General features: G+C 40.8%; 1 protein-coding gene across 3 annotated transcripts in view; it reads right to left on the bottom strand.

Moving 5' to 3' along the window:
• The window catches only part of USF3 (upstream transcription factor family member 3), a 28,460-nt gene that overhangs the window by 9,132 nt on the left and 1,356 nt on the right, over positions 1 to 17,972 (bottom strand). For 2 of the 3 annotated variants that reach the window (XM_075854696.1, XM_075854694.1), the window contains exons 2-4: positions 10,893 to 11,007; positions 1,937 to 2,005; positions 1,606 to 1,634 (exon numbers count right to left, since the gene is read on the bottom strand). In XM_075854696.1, the coding sequence (XP_075710811.1) occupies positions 1,606 to 1,634; positions 1,937 to 1,983 (76 nt within the window). In that variant the 5' untranslated portion in view covers positions 1,984 to 2,005; positions 10,893 to 11,007. Of the gene's footprint in view, positions 1 to 1,605; positions 1,635 to 1,936; positions 2,006 to 10,878; positions 11,008 to 17,972 lie in introns of all 3 variants that reach the window. The other variant, XM_075854695.1, reaches the window with a different exon arrangement.

The following is a 17,972-nucleotide window of genomic DNA, read 5'->3' as shown; positions in this document are numbered from 1 at the left end:
AGTGTTATTATTATCTGATAGATCTGTCCCCATCACTTGTAGGTGTTATTATTATCTGCTAGATCTGCCCTGGTCACCTGTAAGTGTTATTGTTATCTACTAGATCTGCCCCGGTCACCTGTAAGTGTTATCTGCTAGCTCTGCCCCAGTCACCTGTAAGTGTTATTATTATCTGCTAGATCTGCCAGTCACCTGTGTTACTATTATCTGCTAGATTTGCTCCTGTCACCTGTATGTATTATTATTATTATCTGCTAGCTCTGCCCCAGTCACCTGTGTTATTATTATCTGCTAGATCTGCCCCGGTCACCTGTAAGTGCTATTATTATCTGCTAGATCTGCCCCAGTCACCTCTGTTATTATTATCTGCTCCGGTCACCTGTAAGTGTTATTATTATCTGCTAGATCTGCCCTGGTCACCTGTAAGTGTTATTGTTATCTACTAGATCTGCCCCGGTCACCTGTAAGTGTTATCTGCTAGCTCTGCCCCAGTCACCTGTAAGTGTTATTATTATCTGCTAGATCTGCCAGTCACCTGTGTTACTATTATCTGCTAGATTTGCTCCTGTCACCTGTATGTATTATTATTATTATCTGCTAGCTCTGCCCCAGTCACCTGTAAGTGTTATTATTATCTGCTAGATCTGCCCCGGTCACCTGTAAGTGCTATTATTATCTGCTAGATCTGCCCCAGTCACCTCTGTTATTATTATCTGCTCCGGTCACCTGTAAGTGTTATTTTTCTGAAGTGGAGGCATCTAGGAGCAACATCAGCCATGAAGCAGTAGATCACGTCACTCACAGATCAGGGTCGCCAAGTGCTGTAGCTTGTGGTGTGTAATAATTTCCTATCCTCTGGTGTATCACTCACTTCAGAGATCCACACCGCCTCTGGAAGTGACTACAGCACCAGAATTAGATTGGAGCAGCGTGTTCTCTGGAAGGATGAATCACATCTCACTATCTGGCAGTCTGATGGAGGAATCTGGGTTTGGCACAGGCCAATAAAGCGCTACCTACCGGATTGTATAGTGTCTACTGTAACGTGGTGGGGGAGGGGTATGGTCTGGGCTGTTTTTCAGGGTTTGGACTCTTATTTCCAGCGAGGCGTTGGTTCACAGGATACAAAAACATTTCACACAATTGTAGATTCCAACTTTGTGGTAACATTTTTGGGGGTACGGCTCTTCCCTGTCCCATCATGACTGTACCCCACTACACACAGCGAGCTCCACAAAGACCCGGGGTGAGGAGCCTGTTATGGAGGACCTCGAGTGGTAACACGGAGCCGGGACCTCAACCAACACATTTGGGCTGAATTGGATAGTCGATTGTGAGCCAGACCATCCCCCCCCCCCGCATCGGAGCAGCCATATTGCTCGTCACCTTTCATTTTCTCAGAAATTACTGACGGACATTGACAATGTAACAAGAAGCTAGATCGCAGGGAGAACCAATATGGCTGCCCTTCCGGTAATGACTAAACTTTGGCTGCCGCTCGTACGTCTGATCATTGATATATGGACCATTTTACATGGTGTGAAAATCCCCTTTAAATGACAAAAACATAAGAAAAACCTGTAACCAATCGGACGTCTCTCTTACCCTCATTGTGACTCTCCCGGTTTTTCTTCCTAGTGCAGGAAACAAAGGTGTTAGAAATCTATGGTTATTACATAGGACACGGATCGCATAATATCACAGAATCAGGATAAACCCCTTAATGAGACGGAGTTTAGCTCTGCACAAATGATCGCCAGACTGTGGCTGACGGGCTGCTGCCCAGCATGCTGGGAGTTGTAGTTTTGCAGCAGCTGGAAATCCACAGGTTTGAGATTAGACTAGAAAATAGTAAGATCATCGCAGGCTCTGAAATCTGTGACGGTCTCCAATATGCCCTGCAGTACCTGCCTCGTCCACTGTGGGGCACTCTTACCTGTGCTTAGTTTTGTTAGGACTTGCATTCTGAGTCATTTCCGGCATGCTGACATCCAGAGACTGATCACTGCGGGACGAGAAGAGTGTGGAGGACATGAGTGACAGGCGAAAATAATTACCACACTTTATATAACAAGATCATAACAACCCAGATAAAACTATGGTGGTAAAGACTCCTGTACCTGTAACTGCACTATTAGAATAGTGAGCACTGCTCCGGAGTATAACACAGCATATATAAGTAATATAATGTATGTACACAGTGACTCCACCAGCAGAATAGTGAATGCAGCTCTGGAGTATAATACAGGATGTAACTCAGGACCAGTACAGGATAAGTAATGTAATGTATGTACACAGTGACTGCACCAGCAGAATAGTGAGTGCAGCTCTGGAGTATAATACAGGCTGTAACTCAGGATCAGTACAGGATAAGTAATGTAATGTATGTACACAGTGACTGCACCAGCAGAATAGTGAGTGCAGCTCTGGAGTATAATACAGGATATAACTCAGGATCAGTACAGGATAAGTAATGTAATGTATGTACACAGTGACTCCACCAGCAGAATAGTGAGTGCAGCTCTGGAGTATAATACAGGATATAACTCAGGATCAGTACAGGATAAGTAATGTAATGTATGTACACAGTGACTGCACCAGCAGAATAGTGAGTGCAGCTCTGGAGTATAATACAGGATATAACTCAGGATCAGTACAGGATAAGTAATGTAATGTATGTACACAGTGACTCCACCAGCAGAATAGTGAGTACAGCTCTGGAGTATAATACAGGATGTAACTCAGGATCAGTACAGGATAAGTAATGTAATGTATGTACACAGTGACTCCACCAGCAGAATAGTGAGTGCAGCTCTGGAGTATAATACAGGATGTAACTCAGGATCAGTACTGGATAAGTAATGTCATGTATGTACACAGTGACTCCACCAGCAGAATAGTGAGTGCAGCTCTGGAGTATAATACAGGATATAAAGAATAGAGTGCCTAGGCACAGAGTCCCAATTTCCCAACCACCATAGGAATAGTATCAGTTAAAATGTAACTTTTATTAATGTATCAAATGGAGACAAACAACAGACAAGCAAGAGTTAAAATTGTGTTCAAAAGACGGCCAGTGTGAGTCACAGAGAGTAGAACAAATGTATGCAGCACATCGCTGTGCACTGTGTGAGAGACTGATTCGGCAGCTGCAGACTGCCGTAACAAGAAAACAGTCCCACACTAGTAGAAGGGATCACTGGACCGTCAGTGAATGTTAAAATGGCGAAAGCCCCCCCCGACATGTTTCGCTGCACAAGCAGCGTCCTCAGGGGATAATTCGGGGCTAATGAGCGCGCGTTCGACTTCCTGCTCCTCATATAGACTAGTGCTCATTACGTGCAATAGCATCATCTCCATCTACCGCCAATCACACAGTCCCATACGACGAGCCTCCATGCTGCATGAATGACATGGTCAGTAACCAATCAGACGCTAGACCTGCGTCCAATCAACACGCGTGTCGCGCGCACGCGTGTATAGTTCCAAATAAATGATTGTCATATCGCGGGTGCCCTGCATGTAAGGTGAATGACACCATAGATAGCCAATGAGATGCCGTGAATCAAGGTCCAATCAACGCATGCATAACGCGCATGCGTATAGTAGTCAAGGCCGGTGATTGTAATACTGCCGAGATCTTCCATTCATATCATAAGTGAGGAAGATAGTGAGGGACTGTATTATGACAGGGCAAAGCAATCAATAGGATTGGAAACAAGAGGGCTATAGCATCAATAAAGGGAGGACGTAAATGCAGCTATTCACCACCATATAGGAGTTATCAATGGGCATAGACAGAGCACATATGTCAATAGAAATAGCGGGCAGAGGCACGGAGAGAGCAGGAATAAAAACTTAGGTTGTCTGTCATATTAGTGACATCAAGACGGTGACACTGTAAATGCTTAATAAGCACTATATAGTATAAATGGTTATACGTCAGCAATTCATTATGATTCAGAATTAGTGTATTGTAAACTGTCAATCTGACAGCGATATCATGCTGTAAAAGTATATCTCTGTAAATAGGCATATTTCTATATTTCTATAAGAAGGCCATAAAGGTGAAACCTTCATTTAGACCATTGGGGCTGAGGGAGTTCAGCCTATATATCCAGCGGGCTTCTTCCTGTAAAAGCCTCCTGTCTAGGTTCCCAGCCCTAGGACACAATTTTACCTGGGTGATGCCCCAAAATTGGAGGACCTTAGGATCGCCCTCATGGAAGGATCTCACATGTCTAGAGAGGGAAGTGTCCGCTTTCATGTTTATGGAACTGACATGTCTCGAGATCCTTCTCCTAAGTTGTTGGATGGTCTTGCCAACATATAATTTGGGGCAAGGGCATCTAGCGGCATAAACAACGCCACTACTCTGACAATTAATGAAATGTCTGATGGTAAAGTTATGACCGTCTAGGGTGTTGGTGAAATGCTTAATCTTGGGCATATATGTACAGAAGGAACATTTACCACAAGGAAAAGAACCCACAGTAGGAGACGACAGCCACGTATCACGAGGGACAGTAGGTCTCGAATAGTGACTCCGTGTAAGGAATTCACGAAGGTTCCTACCACGTCGATAGGTGATGCTTGGAGTATTTGGGATGACATCTGTTAAATCTGGATCCGACTGTAGAATTGCCCAGTGCTTCATTAGGATATTGGAGATCTGAGAGGAACATACATCGAAGTTCCCTATACATCTAATGGTGGAATTGTCATGTTTTTCCACTATATTAGTTTTCTTTCCATAGAGTAGTTCTTCTCTTGGGGTAGCTCTAGCTCTTGCAGAAGCTCGATGTAGGGTTTTCTTAGGGTAACCTCTTGCCAAAAATTTGTGAAAAAGGGCATCACACTCCAGCTTAAAAGTGTGTTCCTCAGAGCAATTTCTTCTAGCCCTAAGGTATTGTCCGATTAGTATTCCCTTCTTGAGAGATGGTGGATGAAAGCTACCATAATGTAGAAAACCATTGGTAGCGGTCTCTTTTCTAAAAATGTTAGTGTGGACTCCACCACCAGAATCCAGAGAGATCTGAAGATCAAGGAAATCAATGGTGTTTTTGTTAATGTGGGGAGTGAATTTCATACCGATGTCATTGTGGTTAAGTATATCCATGAAATCAAGAAAAAGTGTAGTGTCACCATCCCAGAAAATAAGTATATCATCGATATACCTCCCCCAGAATAGTATGTGACATGTGAAAAAAAGTAAGTCCTCATTAAAAATTAAAGTGTCTTCCCACCACCCCAAAAATAAATTTGCATAGGTGGGTGCGCAAACTGTGCCCATAGCAGTACCTTTAACCTGATGGTAAAATTTACCATCAAATAAAAAATAATTATGAGTGAGTAGAAATTTGAGAAGAGAAAGTATCAAAGTGTTATGTGCCTGAAATTGTATCCCTTTAGTGTTCAAAAAATATTGTACCGCTTTCAAACCCAAATCGTGCTTAATATTGGTGTAAAGTGATTCTACGTCAATAGTGGCAACTAAAGTAGTGTCAGTGACATTGATCCCCTGGATTCTGGTGAGGGTGTCCTTTGTGTCCCTCAAGGACACCCTCACCAGAATCCAGGGGATCAATGTCACTGACACTACTTTAGTTGCCACTATTGACGTAGAATCACTTTACACCAATATTAAGCACGATTTGGGTTTGAAAGCGGTACAATATTTTTTGAACACTAAAGGGATACAATTTCAGGCACATAACACTTTGATACTTTCTCTTCTCAAATTTCTACTCACTCATAATTATTTTTTATTTGATGGTAAATTTTACCATCAGGTTAAAGGTACTGCTATGGGCACAGTTTGCGCACCCACCTATGCAAATTTATTTTTGGGGTGGTGGGAAGACACTTTAATTTTTAATGAGGACTTACTTTTTTTCACATGTCACATACTATTCTGGGGGAGGTATATCGATGATATACTTATTTTCTGGGATGGTGACACTACACTTTTTCTTGATTTCATGGATATACTTAACCACAATGACATCGGTATGAAATTCACTCCCCACATTAACAAAAACACCATTGATTTCCTTGATCTTCAGATCTCTCTGGATTCTGGTGGTGGAGTCCACACTAACATTTTTAGAAAAGAGACCGCTACCAATGGTTTTCTACATTATGGTAGCTTTCATCCACCATCTCTCAAGAAGGGAATACTAATCGGACAATACCTTAGGGCTAGAAGAAATTGCTCTGAGGAACACACTTTTAAGCTGGAGTGTGATGCCCTTTTTCACAAATTTTTGGCAAGAGGTTACCCTAAGAAAACCCTACATCGAGCTTATGCAAGAGCTAGAGCTACCCCAAGAGAAGAACTACTCTATGGAAAGAAAACTAATATAGTGGAAAAACATGACAATTCCACCATTAGATGTATAGGGAACTTCGATGTATGTTCCTCTCAGATCTCCAATATCCTAATGAAGCACTGGGCAATTCTACAGTCGGATCCAGATTTAACAGATGTCATCCCAAATACTCCAAGCATCACCTATCGACGTGGTAGGAACCTTCGTGAATTCCTTACACGGAGTCACTATTCGAGACCTACTGTCCCTCGTGATACGTGGCTGTCGTCTCCTACTGTGGGTTCTTTTCCTTGTGGTAAATGTTCCTTCTGTACATATATGCCCAAGATTAAGCATTTCACCAACACCCTAGACGGTCATAACTGTACCATCAGACATTTCATTAATTGTCAGAGTAGTGGCGTTGTTTATGCCGCTAGATGCCCTTGCCCCAAATTATATGTTGGCAAGACCATCCAACAACTTAGGAGAAGGATCTCGAGACATGTCAGTTCCATAAACATGAAAGAGGACACTTCCCTCTCTAGACATGTGAGATCCTTCCATGAGGGCGATCCTAAGGTCCTCCAATTTTGGGGCATCACCCAGGTAAAATTGTGTCCTAGGGCTGGGAACCTAGACAGGAGGCTTTTACAGGAAGAAGCCCGCTGGATATATAGGCTGAACTCCCTCAGCCCCAATGGTCTAAATGAAGGTTTCACCTTTATGGCCTTCTTATAGAAATATAGAAATATGCCTATTTACAGAGATATACTTTTACAGCATGATATCGCTGTCAGATTGACAGTTTACAATACACTAATTCTGAATCATAATGAATTGCTGACGTATAACCATTTATACTATATAGTGCTTATTAAGCATTTACAGTGTCACCGTCTTGATGTCACTAATATGACAGACAACCTAAGTTTTTATTCCTGCTCTCTCCGTGCCTCTGCCCGCTATTTCTATTGACATATGTGCTCTGTCTATGCCCATTGATAACTCCTATATGGTGGTGAATAGCTGCATTTACGTCCTCCCTTTATTGATGCTATAGCCCTCTTGTTTCCAATCCTATTGATTGCTTTGCCCTGTCATAATACAGTCCCTCACTATCTTCCTCACTTATGATATGAATGGAAGATCTCGGCAGTATTACAATCACCGGCCTTGACTACTATACGCATGCGCGTTATGCATGCGTTGATTGGACCTTGATTCACGGCATCTCATTGGCTATCTATGGTGTCATTCACCTTACATGCAGGGCACCCGCGATATGACAATCATTTATTTGGAACTATACACGCGTGCGCGCGACACGCGTGTTGATTGGACGCAGGTCTAGCGTCTGATTGGTTACTGACCATGTCATTCATGCAGCATGGAGGCTCGTCGTATGGGACTGTGTGATTGGCGGTAGATGGAGATGATGCTATTGCACGTAATGAGCACTAGTCTATATGAGGAGCAGGAAGTCGAACGCGCGCTCATTAGCCCCGAATTATCCCCTGAGGACGCTGCTTGTGCAGCGAAACATGTCGGGGGGGCTTTCGCCATTTTAACATTCACTGACGGTCCAGTGATCCCTTCTACTAGTGTGGGACTGTTTTCTTGTTACGGCAGTCTGCAGCTGCCGAATCAGTCTCTCACACAGTGCACAGCGATGTGCTGCATACATTTGTTCTACTCTCTGTGACTCACACTGGCCGTCTTTTGAACACAATTTTAACTCTTGCTTGTCTGTTGTTTGTCTCCATTTGATACATTAATAAAAGTTACATTTTAACTGATACTATTCCTATGGTGGTTGGGAAATTGGGACTCTGTGCCTAGGCACTCTATTCTTTATTGTTAATATATCCCTGCCAACCACTAGGGGTCCTCCTTGTTTTTCTAATACAGGATATAACTCAGGATCAGTACAGGATAAGTAATGTAATGTATGTACACAGTGACTCCACCAGCAGAATAGTGAGTGCAGCTCTGGAGTATAATACAGGATATAACTCAGGATCAGTACAGGATAAGTAATGTATGTACACAGTGACTCCACCAGCAGAATAGTGAGTGCAGCTCTGGAGTATAATACAGGATATAACTCAGGATCAGTACAGGATAAGTAATGTAATGTATGTACACAGTGACTCCACCAGCAGAATAGTGAGTGCAGCTCTGGAGTATAATGCAGGATATAACTCAGGATCAGTACAGGATAAGTAATGTATGTACACAGTGACTCCACCAGCAGAATAGTGAGTGCAGCTCTGGAGTATAATACAGGATATAACTCAGGATCAGTACAGGATAAGTAATGTAATGTATGTACACAGTGACTCCACCAGCAGAATAGTGAGTGCAGCTCTGGAGTATAATACAAGATGTAACTCAGGATCAGTACAGGATAAGTAATATAATGTATGTACACAGTGACTCCACCAGCAGAATAGTGAGTGCAGCTCTGGAGTATAATACAAGATGTAACTCAGGATCAGTACAGGATAAGTAATATAATGTATGTACACAGTGACCCCACCAGCAGAATAGTGAGTACAGCTCTGGAGTATAATACAGGATGTAACTCAGGATCAGTACAGGATAAGTAATGTAATGTAGGTACACAGTGACTCCACAAGCAGAATAGTGAGTGCAGCTGTGGAGTATAATACAGGATGTAACTCAGGATCAGTACAGGATAAGTAATGTAATGTATGTATACAGTGACTCCACCAGCAGAATAGTGAGTGCAGCTCTGTAGTATAATACAGGATATAACTCAGAATCAGTACAGGATAAGTAATATAATGTATGTACACAGTGACTCCACCAGCAGAATAGTGAGTGCAGCTCTGGAGTATAATACAGGATATAACTCAGGATCAGTACAGGATAAATAATGTAATGTATGTAGACAGTGACTCCACCAGCAGAATAGTGAGTGCAGCTCTGGAGTATAATACAGGATATAACTCAGGATCAGTACAGGATAAGTAATGTAATGTATGTACACAGTGACTCCACCAGCAGAATAGTGAGTGCAGCTCTGGAGTATAATACAGGATGTAACTCAGGATCAGTACAGGATAAGTAATGTAATGTATGTACACAGTGACTCCACCAGCAGAACAGTGAGTGCAGCTCTGGAGTATAATACAGGATGTAACTCAGGATCAGTACAGGATAAGTAATGTAATGTATGTACACAGTGACTCCACCAGCAGAATAGTGAGTGCAGCTCTGGAGTATAATACAGGATGTAACTCAGGATCAGTACAGGATAAGTAATGTAATGTATGTACACAGTGACTGAACCAGCAGAATAGTGAGTGCAGCTCTGGAGATTAATACAGGATATAACTCAGGATCAGTACAGGATAAGTAATGTAATGTATGTACACAGCGACTCCACCAGCAGAATAGTGAGTGCAGCTCTGGAGTATAATACAGGATGTAACTCAGGATCAGTACAGGATAAGTAATGTAATGTATGTACACAGTGACACCACCAGCAGAATAGTGAGTGCAGCTCTGGAGTATAATACAGGATATAACTCAGGATCAGTACAGGATAAGTAATGTAATGTATGTACACAGTGACTCCACCAGCAGAATAGTGAGTGCAGCTCTGGAGTATAATACAGGATGTAACTCAGGATCAGTACAGGATAAGTAATGTAATGTATGTACACAGTGACTCCACCAGCAGAATAGTGAGTGCAGCTCTGTAGTATAATACAGGATGTAACTCAGGATCAGTACAGGATAAGTAATGTAATGTATGTACACAGTGACTCCACCAGCAGAATAGTGAGTGCAGCTCTGGAGTATAATACAGGATATAACTCAGGATCAGTACAGGATAAGTAATGTAATGTATGTACACAGCGACTCCACCAGCAGAATAGTGAGTGCAGCTCTGGAGTATAATACAGCATGTAACTCAGGATCAGTACAGGATAAGTAATATAATGTATGTACACAGTGACTCCACCAGCAGAATAGTGAGTGCAGCTCCGGAGTATAATACAGGATGTAACTCAGGATCAGTACAGGATAAGTAATGTAATGTATGTACACAGTGACTCCACCAGCAGAATAGTGAGTGCAGCTCTGGAGTATAATACAGGATATAACTCAGGATCAGTACAGGATAAGTAATGTACGTACACAGTGACTCCACCAGCAGAATAGTGAGTGCAGCTCTGGAGTATAATACAGGATATAACTCAGGATCAGTACAGGATAAGTAATGTAATGTATGTACACAGTGACTCCACCAGCAGAATAGTGAGTGCAGCTCTGGATATAACACCGGATTATTACTTAAAGGACATATTCTTTAAGGTAAATATACTGTGGTGATCTTATTCTGTATATTTGCCACATTCAGCCCATTTCAGGTGATGCCATGTTGCGGTGCGGTTATATGAAAGCTGCTGTCCCCTCTGCTGGCTCCACGTCAGGCACTGTGTCCCTCCAGAGAGGCCAGGACCACACAAACTCAAAAAAAATGTTGTATGAAGTCCAGCAATGCGGTCGTTATATATGATTATATATTTACTTATTTGCTGTCACCTCTGAAGTTAGGCGTGGACGTATCGTGGTCTCACTCTGGCTTCACCGTCCTCATCTCCGTTACCTCCTGCTTCTCGTGGCAGACAAGTCTTCTTCTCCCTCATTCTACTGATCACTAAGAGAAATGAACGGACATATCAGCAAAAACGCGGAGCTCCAGGTGTGAGCGACTGCTGGTCCTCGGTCACCGGGACAAGGCGAGCACAAAAAACAATATAATAATAATAATAATAACGGCATTTACTCCTTTTTGTAAAAAAAAAAAAAGTTGCCGGAGACGTCAGGAGAAGAGAAGGTGAAGATGATGTATTTGGTGTGTCCGACATTGCAGCTGATATCAGGATGGTCACCCGCCACGTCTGGTCATCAGCAGAAGGGGCACAATAATTACTCCGGCACGTCCTGCCCGTCCTGCAACCCCGACCATCGTAGGGAAAACCTGCCCCTCCTGCCAACCCCGACCCTCGCATAGAAAACCTGCCCGTCCTGCCAACCCCGACCCTCACAGAGAAAACCTGCCCGTCCTGCCAACCCCGACCCTCGCATAGAAAACCTGCCCGTCCTGCCAACCCCGACCCTCATACAGATAGTCTGCGAGAGAGATATTATATAACTATATAATAATAACACCCGTCATATCACCCCACACCCCATAACTATATAATAATAACACCCGTCATATCACCCCACACCCTATAACTATATAATAATAATAACAACACCCGTCACATCACCCCACACCCTATAACTATATAATAATAACACCCGTCATATCACCCCACACCCTATAACTATATAATAATAATAACAACACCCGTCACATCACCCCACACCCTATAACTATATAATAATAACACCCGTCATATCACCTCACACCCTATAACTATATAATAATAACACCCGTCATATCACCCCACACCCTATAACTATATAATAATAATAACAACACCCGTCACATCACCCCACACCCTATAACTATATAATAATAACACCCGTCATATCACCTCACACCCTATAACTATATAATAATAACACCCGTCATATCACCCCACACCCCATAACTATATAATAATAACACCCGTCATATCACCCCACACCCTATAACTATATAATAATAATAACAACACCCGTCACATCACCCCACACCCTATAACTATATAATAATAACACCCGTCATATCACCCCACACCCTATAACTATATAATAATAACACCCGTCATATCACCCCACACCCTATAACTATATAATAATAACACCCGTCATATCACCCCACACCCTATAACTATATAATAATAACACCCGTCATATCACCCCACACCCTATAACTATATAATAATAACACCCGTCATATCACCCCACACCCCATAACTATATAATAATAACACCCGTCATATCACCCCACACCCTATAACTATATAATAATAACACCCGTTATATCACCCCACACCCTATAACTATATAATAATAACACCCGTCACATCACCCCACACCCTATAACTATATAATAATAACACCCGTCACATCACCCCACACCCTATAACTATATAATAATAACACCCGTCATATCACCCCACACCCTATAACTATATAATAATAACACCCGTCATATCACCCCACACCCTATAACTATATAATAATAACACCCGTCATATCACCCCACACCCCATAACTATATAATAATAACACCCGTCATATCACCTCACACCCTATAACTATATAATAATAACACCCGTCATATCACCCCACACCCTATAACTATATAATAATAACACCCGTCATATCATCCCACACCCTATAACTATATAATAACACCCGTCATATCACCTCACACCCTATAACTATATAATAATAACACCCGTCATATCACCTCACACCCTATAACTATATAATAATAACACCCGTCATATCACCCCACACCCTATAACTATATAATAATAACACCCGTCATATCACCCCACACCCTATAACTATATAATAATAACACCCGTCATATCACCCCACACCCTATAACTATATAATAATAACACCCGTCATATCACCCCACACCCTATAACTATATAATAATAACACCCGTCATATCACCCCACACCCCATAACTATATAATAATAACACCCGTCATATCACCTCACACCCTATAACTATATAATAATAACACCCGTCACATCACCCCACACCCTATAACTATATAATAATAACACCCGTCACATCACCCCACACCCTATAACTATATAATAATAACACCCGTCATATCACCCCACACCCTATAACTATATAATAATAACACCCGTCATATCACCCCACACCCCATAACTATATAATAATAACACCCGTCATATCACCCCACACCCTATAACTATATAATAATAACACCCGTCATATCATCCCACACCCTATAACTATATAATAATAACACCCGTCATATCATCCCACACCCTATAACTATATAATAATAACACCCGTCATATCACCCCACACCCTATAACTATATAATAATAACACCCGTCATATCACCTCACACCCTATAACTATATAATAATAACACCCGTCATATCACCCCACACCCTATAACTATATAATAATAACACCCGTCATATCACCCCACACCCTATAACTATATAATAATAACACCCGTCATATCACCTCACACCCTATAACTATATAATAATAACACCCGTCATATCACCCCACACCCTATAACTATATAATAATAACACCCGTCATATCACCCCACACCCTATAACTATATAATAATAACACCCGTCATATCACCCCACACCCCATAACTATATAATAATAACACCCGTCATATCACCTCACACCCTATAACTATATAATAATAACACCCGTCATATCACCCCACACCCTATAACTATATAATAATAACACCCGTCACATCACCCCACACCCTATAACTATATAATAATAACACCCGTCATATCACCCCACACCCCATAACTATATAATAATAACACCCGTCATATCACCCCACACCCCATAACTATATAATAATAAAACCCGTCATATCACCCCACACCCCATAACTATATAATAATAACACCCGTCATATCACCCCACACCCTATAACTATATAATAATAACACCCGTCACATCACCCCACACCCTATAACTATATAATAATAACACCCGTCACATCACCCCACACCCTATAACTATATAATAATAACACCCGTCATATCACCCCACACCCCATAACTATATAATAATAACACCCGTCATATCACCTCACACCCTATAACTATATAATAATAACACCCGTCATATCACCTCACACCCTATAACTATATAATAATAACACCCGTCATATCACCCCACACCCTATAACTATATAATAATAACACCCGTCATATCACCCCACACCCTATAACTATATAATAATAACACCCGTCATATCACCCCACACCCCATAACTATATAATAATAACACCCGTCATATCACCCCACACCCTATAACTATATAATAATAACACCCGTCATATCACCCCACACCCTATAACTATATAATAATAACACCCGTCATATCACCTCACACCCTATAACTATATAATAATAATAATAACACCCGTCACATCACCCCACACCCCATAACTATATAATAATAACACCCGTCATATCATCCCACACCCTATAACTATATAATAATAACACCCGTCATATCACCCCACACCCCATAACTATATAATAATAACACCCGTCATATCACCTCACACCCTATAACTATATAATAATAACACCCGTCATATCATCCCACACCCTATAACTATATAATAATAACACCCGTCATATCACCCCACACCCCATAACTATATAATAATAACACCCGTCATATCACCCCACACCCTATAACTATATAATAATAACACCCGTCATATCACCCCACACCCCATAACTATATAATAATAACACCCGTCATATCATCCCACACCCTATAACTATATAATAATAACACCCGTCATATCACCCCACACCCCATAACTATATAATAATAACACCCGTCATATCATCCCACACCCTATAACTATATAATAATAACACCCGTCATATCACCCCACACCCCATAACTATATAATAATAACACCCGTCATATCACCTCACACCCTATAACTATATAATAATAACACCCGTCACATCACCCCACACCCTATAACTATATAATAATAACACCCGTCATATCACCCCACACCCCATAACTATATAATAATAACACCCGTCATATCACCTCACACCCTATAACTATATAATAATAACACCCGTCATATCACCTCACACCCTATAACTATATAATAATAACACCCGTCATATCACCCCACACCCTATAACTATATAATAATAACACCCGTCATATCACCCCACACCCTATAACTATATAATAATAACACCCGTCATATCACCCCACACCCCATAACTATATAATAATAACACCCGTCATATCACCTCACACCCTATAACTATATAATAATAACACCCGTCATATCACCTCACACCCTATAACTATATAATAATAACACCCGTCATATCACCCCACACCCTATAACTATATAATAATAATAACAACACCCGTCACATCACCCCACACCCTATAACTATATAATAATAACACCCGTCATATCACCTCACACCCTATAACTATATAATAATAACACCCGTCATATCACCCCACACCCTATAACTATATAATAATAACACCCGTCATATCACCCCACACCCTATAACTATATAATAATAACACCCGTCATATCACCTCACACCCTATAACTATATAATAATAACACCCGTCATATCACCCCACACCCTATAACTATATAATAATAACACCCGTCATATCATCCCACACCCCATAACTATATAATAATAACACCCGTCACATCACCCCACACCCTATAACTATATAATAATAACACCCGTCATATCACCCCACACCCTATAACTATATAATAATAACACCCGTCATATCACCCCACACCCTATAACTATATAATAATAACACCCGTCATATCACCTCACACCCTATAACTATATAATAATAATAATAACACCCGTCACATCACCCCACACCCCATAACTATATAATAATAACACCCGTCATATCATCCCACACCCTATAACTATATAATAATAACACCCGTCATATCACCCCACACCCTATAACTATATAATAATAACACCCGTCATATCACCCCACACCCTATAACTATATAATAATAATAACACCCGTCATATCACCCCACACCCCATAACTATATAATAATAACACCCGTCATATCACCCCACACCCTATAACTATATAATAATAACACCCGTCATATCACCCCACACCCTATAACTATATAATAATAATAACACCCGTCATATCACCCCACACCCCATAACTATATAATAATAACACCCGTCATATCATCCCACACCCTATAACTATATAATAATAACACCCGTCATATCACCCCACACCCTATAACTATATAATAATAACACCCGTCATATCACCCCACACCCTATAACTATATAATAATAACACCCGTCATATCACCCCACACCCCATAACTATATAATAATAACACCCGTCATATCACCCCACACCCTATAACTATATAATAATAACACCCGTCATATCACCCCACACCCTATAACTATATAATAATAACACCCGTCACATCACCCCACACCCTATAACTATATAATAATAACACCCGTCACATCACCCCACACCCTATAACTATATAATAATAACACCCGTCATATCACCCCACACCCTATAACTATATAATAATAACACCCGTCATATCACCCCACACCCTATAACTATATAATAATAACACCCGTCATATCACCCCACACCCCATAACTATATAATAATAACACCCGTCATATCACCTCACACCCTATAACTATATAATAATAACACCCGTCATATCACCCCACACCCTATAACTATATAATAATAACACCCGTCATATCATCCCACACCCTATAACTATATAATAATAACACCCGTCATATCACCTCACACCCTATAACTATATAATAATAACACCCGTCATATCACCCCACACCCTATAACTATATAATAATAACACCCGTCATATCACCCCACACCCTATAACTATATAATAATAACACCCGTCATATCACCCCACACCCTATAACTATATAATAATAACACCCGTCATATCACCCCACACCCCATAACTATATAATAATAATAACAACACCCGTCACATCACCCCACACCCTATAACTATATAATAATAACACCCGTCATATCACCCCACACCCCATAACTATATAATAATAACACCCGTCATATCACCTCACACCCTATAACTATATAATAATAACACCCGTCATATCACCCCACACCCTATAACTATATAATAATAACACCCGTCATATCACCCCACACCCTATAACTATATAATAATAATAACACCCGTCATATCACCCCACACCCCATAACTATATAATAATAACACCCGTCATATCATCCCACACCCTATAACTATATAATAATAACACCCGTCATATCACCCCACACCCTATAACTATATAATAATAATAACACCCGTCATATCACCCCACACCCCATAACTATATAATAATAACACCCGTCATATCACCCCACACCCTATAACTATATAATAATAACACCCGTCATATCATCCCACACCCTATAACTATATAATAATAACACCCGTCATATCATCCCACACCCTATAACTATATAATAATAAAACCCGTCATATCACCCCACACCCCATAACTATATAATAATAACACCCGTCATATCACCCCACACCCTATAACTATATAATAATAATAACACCCGTCATATCACCCCACACCCCATAACTATATAATAATAACACCCGTCATATCACCCCACACCCTATAACTATATAATAATAACACCCGTCATATCACCCCACACCCTATAACTATATAATAATAATAACACCCGTCATATCACCCCACACCCCATAACTATATAATAATAACACCCGTCATATCACCCCACACCCCATAACTATATAATAATAACACCCGTCATATCACCTCACACCCTA

This window comes from Rhinoderma darwinii, chromosome 2 (genome assembly GCF_050947455.1).
Source record: "Rhinoderma darwinii isolate aRhiDar2 chromosome 2, aRhiDar2.hap1, whole genome shotgun sequence".
NCBI classification, from domain to species: Eukaryota; Metazoa; Chordata; class Amphibia; order Anura; family Rhinodermatidae; genus Rhinoderma; species Rhinoderma darwinii.
Note: the sequence above shows the minus strand (reverse complement) of the source record. Positions and strands in the feature narration are given on the sequence as shown.